Source organism: Rhincodon typus, chromosome 9 (assembly GCF_021869965.1).
Source record: "Rhincodon typus isolate 14 chromosome 9, sRhiTyp1.1, whole genome shotgun sequence".
NCBI lineage: Eukaryota > Metazoa > Chordata > Chondrichthyes > Orectolobiformes > Rhincodontidae > Rhincodon > Rhincodon typus.
The window spans coordinates 91,889,320-91,900,090 of record NC_063340.1 but is presented as its reverse complement, the minus strand read 5'-3'; the positions used below and the strand labels follow the sequence as shown (position 1 = coordinate 91,900,090).

Genomic DNA, 10,771 nt, shown 5'->3' with positions numbered 1-10,771 from the left:
ATAAAATGAACTCTCTCTCCTGACCTATTTGGAAAAATGTACTGACATCCAGGGAGGTTTACTCGAATAATACCTAGAAAGGTTGGATTGACATTTGAGGAAAGCTAGGCCAGTATCCTCTGGAGTTTAGAAGAGTCAAAGGTGACTTAATTGAAACAGATAAGATCCTGAGGGGATTTGACTGAGTGGTTGTGGAAAGGATGGTTCCTCTTGTGGGAGAATCTAGAACTAGGTGGCAAAGTTTAAAAATAAGGGAGTGCCCAGTTAAAACCTAACGGAGAATTACGTTCCCTCTCAGAGGCTTTAGAGTCTTTGGAATTTCCTTCCTCAAAAGGCAGTGGATGCAGAATCTTTAAATAATTTTAAGGCTGAGGGAAGATAGATTCTTGATTGCCAAGGGAATAAAAGATTGTCGGGATATGCAGGAGCGTAGAGTTGAGGTTAAAATCAGATCAGCTGTGTTCTTACTGAATGGTGGAGCAGGCTCAAAGGGCCGAGTGGTCTGATCTTGTTCGTTGTTTGTAGCTTATGAGTGCTGAGAAACAGCAGCATAAATAAGTGACGGGGTGGACTATGGTCAGAGCAGGAAAAGCACAGCTGGTCAGGCAGCATCCGAGGAGCAGGAAAGTCCTGACCTGCTGTGCTTTTCCAGCTCCACGTTTACTGACTCTAGCTTCCAGCATCTGCAGTCCTTACTATCTCCAAGAATAGGAAGGAGACAGACAAGGGTAACCCCAGGTGACATGAACAGCATTAACACCGTGACAGTATGGAGCATACAATCAACACTGACCCCATCAAACAAACCACCCTGTGTCCATTAAGCACTCCCAGAACAGGGACAGCTGGGGGTTAGATACAGAATGGAACTCTCTCTACAATGTCCCCATCGGGCGGGGACGGCTTAAATTCTCTCCTCTTTTTCTTCTCCCTCATCCATGATAATCTTGCTTCCCTTTTTTTGTTCTTTATTTAAAACTCTTTGCTCAGTCACATAAACTGTTTTGTCAGCAGAGGGTAAGGGCCAGCTGACTGGCGTCATGGATCATTTGACTGGGGCGTTGCACAATACAGTCAGCTGCTATGAATCAGCGGAGCGTGAATTAATAGAAAAGCCGGAAGTAAAGGTACAAACCTCATTGCAAAGGGTCAACGAGGTAGGGTAAGAGAGCTTCCTGAAGAAGGGTCTAGACCCGAAACGTCAGCTTTCCTGCTCCGTTCATCCAGCTCTACATCTTGATATCGCAGATTCTCCAGCATCAGCAGTTCCTACAATCTCGGGATAAGAGAGCTGCTGTGTGGGTTGAACAGCGTGCAAAGGTGAGAGGCCTTAAAGAGAGAGCGTGTAACTGTAAGGGACTGAATCGAGAGAAAGACAGAGAGCAGGGAGAAAGTGAGGTGAAAGGGAGAGCCAGATGTGGAGCGAGGGTGAGGAGAAGCATGTATTCCCACGTAGAGAGAGCGAAATTTAGGGTGAGAAATACGGGGAGAGGGGGAGAAAGAGGGAAGAGAAGAAGGTCGAGGGAAGAGAAGAAGGTCAAGGATAGAGAAGGGAAGAAAGCCTGAACCTAAGGGAATAGATGAGAATGGAGAGGGTGGGAAGGTGGAGAAAGAGAGGCAGAGGGAGGAGGGCAAGAGGTTAAGGGTAGACAAGATGTAGGAAATTTGGGGGGTGGGGAGTGTGGAAATTGAGACAAGAGGGAAGAAAGGGTAAAGGAGAGTGAGGAAGAAGTGGAAGGAGGGAATGAAGGGGTAGGGTAGGAATAAAGCAATATTGCATCTTCATAAATGTCCTTTTCACTTATGAAAATTGAATATTCCACTTAGATGGTGCGGAGAAGGAGGGAGAGGAAAGAGGGAGGGTGCCAGGAGGAAGGGAGCATGGGAGACACCGAGCTGGAGTGAGCAAGAAAGCAAGAGGGAGTCAACACAGTGTGGAGATGGATGAATACAGCAGGCCAGGCAGGATCAGAGGAGCAAGAAAGCTGATGTTTTGGGCCTAGACCCTTCTTCAGATTTTTATCTTTCCTGCTCCTCTGATGCTGCCTGGCCTGCTGTGTTCATCCAGCTCCACACTGTGTTATCTCTGACTCTTGCATCGGCAACTCTTACTATCTCAACATAGAATGAGTTTCTGAAGCAGGGTCCTGACCTGAAACGTCAACATAGAGGGAGTGTGTTATTGATGGGCAGAAGGATGTGAGAAGGATAATGAAATAGTTTGAGCGTGAAGTAGGAGAAGAGGATGTGGATGGGGTCTGACTGTTGTCTTGATGATCCAATAGGACTGCAGTGCCTGAGAATATGACTCTCCAACAGGACAAATAGCTCTTGGATATTGCTGGGGAGATTTAAGGGAATGCAATAAGAGCTAATTCCATGGCCCAGGGGGTTTAATCCTGGCCTTAAGGAGGCAGCAAAGATGTCACTGGCTGCAGGGGATTCTGAAGGAGGAAGAATAGCTAGAGATCATAGTTCATGTTGGTATCAATGACCTAAACAAAGAGGATGAGTTTGTGTAAGCAAAACACACAAACAAGGAAATATATTACGAAACAGACCTTAAAATTAAATAGCCGCAGGAATAATCCTGAGATTATGTGCTAGTGAGATCAGGAATAGTGGATGGGGTTGCATCTGATCAGAACTGGAACAGAGATCCTCCCAGGGACGTTTGCTGTTACTGTGGGGAAGGATTTAATCTAGAGGGGCAAGGAGACAGGAATCCGTGTGTGTGTGTATGTGTGTGCGCCCCCCTGAAGGAAACAAAAACAATGTTGAGGTCTCGACTGCTTTCTGTGTGTGGTTTTGAGGAGGAGTTTCTTTCTTCTGAGGATTGAGTGTCTTTGGAACACCTTGCCACAGGGAGCTGTGGGTGTCAGAGTCCTTGTGTGTATTTTAAGGCTGCCATAGATTCTTGATCAAGGGTTATGGGGAAAGTGGAAATGAGGGATGAGCCATGATCCTATTGAATGGAGGAGCAGGCTCGGGGCTGAACAGCCTCTCCCTGTTCCTATTTCTTCTAGTTTCATGGTCCTACAGACGAATATAGCACTTGAGCAAAGGGATCAAAGGATATGTAGGAAAAACAGGCACAGGCTACTGCATTGGATGATCAGCCATGATCATAATGAATGGTGGAGCAGACTTGAAGGGCTGAATGGCCTGCTCCTACTCCTCCTACTTCCTGTGTTTCTTTGAGAGATTTTAAAAAGTAGGAAGCTAAAGTGGAAGGCAAAGAAAACGAGCTAGCAGAAACCAGGGCTGGAGTACAAAAAAGTTTTAAAAAGGTACGCTATCTGAGAGCACAGTGTATTTAGAATAAGAGAGATAAATTATGTCAATAGTTGTAAAGAGGTATGATATGATTGCAACTATGGAGACATGGCTGCAGGCTGACCAAGGCTGGGAACTGAATATCTAAAGTTACTCTATCTTTAGTAAAGAGAAGCCAAAATGGAAGGGACATGGGGTGGCATTGTTGGTGAAAAATGAAATCAGTGGAATAGTGAGAGAGGATATCTACGCAGGTGATCGAGATGTGGAATCAGTCAGCATCTTGCTAAGAAGCAACAAATGGTGGAAAACATGAGGGAGAGTTGATTGTAGGTCTCTTAAACAGTAGTCGGTAAAGTAAGGGATGGTATTAAACAGGAAATTAAATGCATGCGACAAAAGTACTGCAGTAAATATCGTTGAGCAAGCCCTTCAGTTCATAGACTGCTTGACAAACTGCCTCAGGGATTGGATGAGAAACATTTTTGACAAGTCATTATAAATCCATCTGTCTCTCTCGCTCTTAACCCCCTCCACACCACCCCCCCCCGCCCCCGCATTCTCTGAAGTTCTTCCTGCCCACTTCTCAAACACTTTTTTTTCCTTTTTTCAGTCCCTCCTTTCTCTCTATCTATCCGTATCTTTGTATGTTCCTCCTTCTGCTTCCCTCCACTTCCTGTTTCTAATCCTCTCGCTCCAACCCATCAATGTCACAATCTCTTCCAGTCTTTCATGCCCATTTTCTCGCTCTCTCGGACACTCTTGCACTCCCTCTCTCGCACGCTGTCATGGACACACTTTCAATCTCTCTCTTTTTTTCAGTTGCTGGTTTGAAGATTAGTGTCAAGGATGATGTTCATCTTTGCCTCATTCCTCTGTGTTTCCATGGTGATGGCCAACCCATTGCCAGATTTGGAGCCCCTGTCCCAGAATATGGTCAACTTCATCAACAAACTGAACACTACCTGGCAGGTCAGTAACTGCAGCTAGGGGAGTGGGGGTGGGGAGGGACCTTTGGAGTGGGGGCAGGGGATGGGAAGGGTCACAGTCACTGAGTGAAGTGTAGGATACCTTTTAAGATAACCCACACCTTAAGGGTGAACTGATATTGGTTGGGCTGGGGGCTGTAAGAGATCTAACAATGTCATTGTTTTCCAGGCTGGTCACAATTTCCAGAATGTTCCTTGGAGTTATGTGAAGAGACTGTGTGGAACATTCCTCAATGGACCAAAACTGCCCTTAAGGTGAGGGGCAAAGCGGGTGCTTTGGAGGGGCCAGTCTCCAAGGGGATGGATATGGACAGAACAGGGTCAGGTTTGGCGCTTGTTTTTGGGATGAGAATTTTTTTGTTTTGTTTATTCGTTGGTCTCCCTCCAGAGATGGACCATGAATCCATTCCACTGAGAACCAAGGTCAGACCAATAGGCCCTGAGCTGTCTGGTGTGACCCCATGTCTAATACCATCCTTCACCAACCACTTGCACACCCTCTCCAGTGCTGTCACATCCCTCCTGTAATGTGGATTCCACAACAGAGCACAATACTCGTGCTGTGGCCAAATGTTTGTTTTATACAGTCCCAGCATCACCTCCCTGGTCTTAAACTGTCTGTCTCCGCTAATGAAGGCATGCATCTCATATGCCTTCTGAACCACTTCATCCACCTGTCTTGCTACCTTAAGAGGACCAGTGGACATGCATACCAAGCCTCTGTCCTCACTGTAGAGGATACAAAAAGCATTGGAGTAATAGCTGTGTGTGCAAAGGAGAGAGGATCTCTGTGAAATTACATTCATCAGGGATGTTGTACTAATTGGGCTGGGACTGGAAAGTCCCTGGGCTGAGATGGATTTCATCCTAGATTCTCGAGTGACGTTGTTAATGAGATAGTAGATGCCTTGGTGTTAATTTTCTAAAGTTCTCTAGATTCTGGAAAGGTTCCATCAGATTGGAAAGTAACAAATATAACTCTGTATTCAAAAAAGGTGGGAGGGAGGCAAAGGTGGGTCACGTTGTGGACAGTGTGGAGGGCTGTTCTAGGTTACAAAGGGACATTGATAGGATGCAGAGCTGGGCTGAGAAGTGGCAGATGGAGTTTAACCCTGAAAAGTGAGGTGATTCATTTTGGAAGGAAAAACTTTAACGCAGAATACAGGGTTAACAGGAAGATTCTTGGCAGTGTGGAGGAGCAGAGGGATCTAGGGGTTCATGTCCACAGTTCCATGAAAGCTGCCACCCAGGTGGATAGAGTTGTTAAGGTGTATGGTGTGTTAGCTTTCATTAATAGAGGGATTGAGTTCAAGAGCCGTGAAGTTATGCTCCAGCTATACAAAAGCCTGGTTCGGACACATCTGGAGTATTGTGTCCAGTTCTGGTCACCTCATTACAGGAAAGATGTGGAAGTGTTGGAAAAGGTGCAGAGGAGGTTTATCAGGATGTTGCCTGGAATGGAGGGAAGGTCTTACGAGGAAAGGTTGAGAGAGCCAGGGCTTTTCTCTTTAGAATGACGAAGGATGAGAGGTGACCTGATAGAAGTGTACAAAATGATCAGAGGCATAGATAGTGGACAGCCAGAGACTTTTTCCTAGGGTGGAGGTAGCTATTACGAGGGGGTGTAGTTTTAAAGTGAGCGGAGGTAGATATAGTGTAGACGTCAGCGGTAGGGGCGTGGAATGCATTGCTGGAGAGGGTAGTGGAGTCAGCCTCACTAGGGGCATTTAAGCGGCTATTAGATAGGCATATGGATGCTAGTATAAGGTAGCGATGGAGGCTAGATAGACCTTAGGAGTAGGGTAAAAGTTTGGCACAACATCGTGGGCCAAAGGGGCTGTACTGTACTGTTCTGTTCTATGTTCTATGATCTAGAGTCTGTGGAATTCCATCTCACAGAGCAGTGGGGACAGAGTTGTTGTACATATCCAAGGCTGAGATAGAGAGTGATAGTGGAGGGTTGCTTTTCAGACTGGAGGCCTGTGACCAGTGGTGTTTCACAGGGTTATTGTGGAAAATAAAGGCTCTTGGTGTAGGGGCTAACAAATAGCATGGATAGAGGCACTAGGTGTGAGGCTAGGAAAGCACAGCCGGTCAGACAGCATCAGAGGAGCAGGGAAGTCAATGTTTTGGGCCAAAATGTTGACTTTCCTGCTCCATTACTGTCTGACCTGCTGTGCTTTTCCAGCCTCTCACCTGTGGACTTTGGCTTCCAGCATCTGCAGTCCTTATTGTTTCCAGGCTTGGAGAGAGGATTGGCTGGCTGGCTGGCAGAAACACAGCATATGTAAATGGGTCTCTTTCTGATTGGCAGGATGTGACAGTTGGAGTCCCTCAAGGGTCAGTGCTGGCACCTCAACCTTTCTCAATTTACATTTAATTGTTTTGATGAAGGGTGGCTCAGGTCACAAATGAAACCAAGACAGATGGGAAAGGATATTGTGAAGAAGACATAGGAAGTTGAAGATGGATAGAGAGGTTGAATGAGTGGACAAAACTGTCATATGGTGTATAATGTGGGAAAATGTGAAGTTCTTTTTGGCAGGAAGAATAAAAAATGTGGAATATTACCAAAATGGAAACTGACAGCAGAATTCCATGGTAAAGGCAAAGGGATTTGGGTTTTCTTGTGTGATTCATAGAAAAGATACTATTCAGGTGCAATGTGTAATTCAAGAGAGCTAATGGAATGCTGCTTTTTATTGCAAGAAAACTTTTTTAAAAAAAAAATTCATGCTTTAGTTATACAGATCACATCTCAAGTACTGTGTACAGTTTGTCTCCTGGCTTAAAGGATGTAAATACATTGGAGACAGTTCTGAGGAGGTTTACTGGATTATATTTGAAATGAGTGGGTTGTTTTGAGGAAAAGTTGGACAGGCTGGACTTGCTTCAACTAGACTTTAGAGATTTGAGGGGTGACTGGATTTAAGTGTTTATGATCCGTAATGGCCTTGTTTAGGTAGATATGGAAAAGATGTTTCCCGTTGTGGGTCAGGGCAGAACCAGGGGGAATTGTTTTAAGTCCACCTTTTTAGGACAGATGAGGAAAAAATATTGTTGTTCAATGTTGAAATTCTTAGTGGAGGTGGTGTCATTGAATATTTTTAAGGTGGATAGAGCCTTGTTAGGCAGGGATGGAGTTGTCAGGGGCAAATGGGAATGTGGGATTTGAAACAAATGGATCCTGTGATCTTATCGAATGACAGAGCACGCTCTAAGGACCAAATGATCTACCTCTGTTCCTATTTTTTTGCCTGTTTGTATTTCTGTATGTTCTGGATTTTGTGTGTGGAAGTGCCATTTCAAGGAAAATTGTGGAGCTGGGTCATTCACAGGTCAGGAAATCTTTCATCAAAGAAAATAAAGTCAAAACCTGGAACAATCCCACAACCCATACTGCTTCAACAAACCTTGCGGATTCTGAGTGTTAAGTGAGTCTTTGAATCAGAATGATACATTATTTTGGATATGGCTGTCCAGGGATACGGAATCAAAACAGGTACAAATCAACCATGATCTCATTGAGTAGTGAACAGGCTCAAGGGACTGAATGGATTATTGTTCATGAGGGATCACTTCTCTCTTTCTCTCTTTCTTTCTCTCGTTTTCTCTCACTCAGACTAGTGTGCATGAACTTTTTTGCAACACAGCACAAGATGAACATTCCTAATTGATTTTTGCTTCTATGACAGATCTCAGAAGCTCACTGCTTTGAACCTACCAACAGACTTTGACTCTCGGGAATGGTGGCCAAATTGTCCCACCATCAAGGAAATCCGTGACCAGGGATCATGTGGATCATGCTGGGTAAGGAACGAGTAACGTAGACAGCAGTTGTCCCATTTTCCTTTTTGTACCTTACCTGATCATGATCTCCTAAAGATAAATAATTATTTTTATTCATCACGGGATGTGGACTTCGCTTGCTGGCCAGCATTTATTGCCCATCCCTTGAAATTGGTGGTGAGTAGCTAGTTTCAACCATTGCTGTCCATCTGCAGGTAGACCCACGATATTGTTAGTGAGGATGTTCCAGGATTTTCACCCAGTAACTTGAAGAATGGTGATATTTCCATAATGAATCCTCTTAGGAAGAATGGAATCAGTACAATGCTTGCTGGGGGAAAAAAAAATCACTAGTCAAAACTTTCACTGTAACAAATCAACAAAAGTCAAATAATTTAAAGCATTAACAAGTGAAGGATATTTCAAATAAAAATGTGAATTTCATTTCATGTAGCTAATACATCAAAGATGTGCCTCAAAGTCAAATCCCTTTATTTTTTGTTCTTAAACAAATGTTGGGTCTTCATGCAATCTCAGTCTTTCCAACTCTGTCTTTGTTTTATAGGATTGTTCGCTTTTCTAACTCCAATGTCTTAGCCTTTCAGTTACATTCCCAGCAAACATATTTCATCCAAAGTACTTGGACACAGATACCATTGATAATTCACATGTTCATGAACACTGAACACTGTCATGAAGCTCAACTTATGATGGCACAGAATCTCCATAGACTCCCTTCTGAGCCCCATTTAAATGGTATGTTCAACAGCAGCAATGGGGTGGTGCCCAACACCCAATCCCCAGTAACACAGCCACTGCCTGGCAGTTGCGTGGGTTGAATACTAGTTGCTAGTTGCCACTCTTCAGCCCAATCCTGGACATTGTGCAGGTCTTGCTGCATTTAGACATGGACTGTTTCAGTATTTGAGTTGCAAATGATAGACTCTTTATTTTCACTTTATTCATTCACGGGATGAGGGCCGTCACTGGCTAGGCAGCATTTATTGCCCGTCCCTAATTGCCCAGAGAGCAGTTCAGAGTCAACCACATTGCTGTGGGACTGGAATCACATGTAGGCCAGACCAGGTAAGGATGGCAGTTTCCTTCCCTAAAGGATATTAGTGAACCAGATGGGTTTTTCCTGACAATCAACAATGGATTCATGGTCATCATTAGATTCTTAATAGTAGATATTTTATTGAATTCAAATTCCACCATCTGCCATGGCAGGATTTGAACCAGTGTCCCAAGAACACTACCTGGGTCTCTGGATTAACAGTCCAGTGATAATGCTACTAGGCCACTGCCTCCCCTCAACACCCTCAGACACCCTCATTGGCAAACATCCCTACTTCTGACCTAATGATGGAGATAAGGTCATTATGCAGCTGAAGATGGTTGGGCCAAGGATACTAAGGAACACCTGCAGAGATGTCCTGGGACTGAGATGATTGACCTCCAACATCACAACTATCTCTCTGTTAGGTATGATTCCAACCAGTGCAATTTTCCCCTGATTTCCAGTGACTCCAGTTTGGCTCAGACTCTTTGCCATACTCCATTAAATGAGGACTGTCACACTCCTCTCCGCTCCCCTCTGGAATTCAACTCTTTACAGCCTTGGTTCAAACAAGGACAAATGAGGTCAGGAACTGAATGGCCCAAGTGGAACCCAAACTGGGAGTCATTGAGCAGGTTATTGTTGATCGGTGCTGCTTGATAGCGCTATTGATGATCGTGAGTAGACTGGGGCAGTAATTATTCGGGATGGATTTGTTGTGTTTTGACTTATTGTCACATGTACCGTGATACAGTGAGAAATATTGTTTTGTGTGCTATCCAGGCAAATCACACCCTTAAGTACATCAGGGTAATAGAACATAATGCAGAATAGTGTTACAGCTACAAAGAAGGTATGGAGAAAGATCAACTCTAATATCAGAGGTCGATTCATATGTCTGATAACAGCAGGGAATAAGCTGTTCTTGAATCTGTTGGTACATATTTTCAAACTTTTGTATCTCCTGCCTGATGGAAGAGTGTAACCAGGGTGAGAGGGGTCTTTGATTATGTTGATTGCTTTCCTGTGGCAGTGGGAACTACAGATGGAGTCAATGAATGGAAGACTGGTTTGCGTGATGAACTGGGCTGTGTTCATGACTCTGTGTAGTTTCTGGTGGTCTTGAAGAGCAGTTGCCATATCATGCTGATGCTTTAAGATAAATGCACCATAGAAAGCATTCTATAAAAATTGGTAAGAGTCTGTGGACATGCCAAACTTCCTTAGTCTCCTGAGGCATTAGAGGCAATGGTGTGCTTTCTTGACTGCAGCGTTGATGTGGATGGACTAGGATAGATTGGTGATATTTACTCCTAGGAAATTGAAACTCTTGACCACTTCCACCTCAGCACCATTTCAGTGTACAGGACATTCCTGGGTAATTTTCCACTTTGTTGGCTAAGTGTCAGTGTTCCAACTGAATTGGAAGAGCTTGGTTAAGGGAGTAGCAAGTTCTGAAGAGTTGTGCTCCAGTATTATTAGCAGAATATTATCAAGGTCCATAGTCTTTGCAGTGTCCAGTGCCTTCAACTGTATTGTGATATCATGTGGAGGAATCTGCGATAACAAGGTTTAGAGCTGGATGAACACAGCAGGCCAAGCAGCGTCAGAGGAGCAGGAAAGCTGATGTTTCAGGCCTAGACCCTTCTTCAGAAAG

At 44.3% G+C, this 10,771-nt stretch overlaps 1 protein-coding gene across 1 annotated transcript in view; it reads left to right on the top strand.

The window, feature by feature from the left end:
- Positions 1–1,060: 1,060 nt before the first annotated feature.
- Positions 1,061–10,771, top strand: part of LOC125484015 (cathepsin B-like) — an 11,787-nt gene continuing 2,076 nt past the window's right edge. Inside the window, exons 1-4 of the mRNA XM_048601045.1 lie at positions 1,061–1,320; positions 4,099–4,248; positions 4,435–4,520; positions 7,961–8,075. Of these exons, the coding sequence (XP_048457002.1) occupies positions 4,126–4,248; positions 4,435–4,520; positions 7,961–8,075 (324 nt within the window). The 5' untranslated portion in view covers positions 1,061–1,320; positions 4,099–4,125. The remainder of the gene's footprint in view (positions 1,321–4,098; positions 4,249–4,434; positions 4,521–7,960; positions 8,076–10,771) is intronic.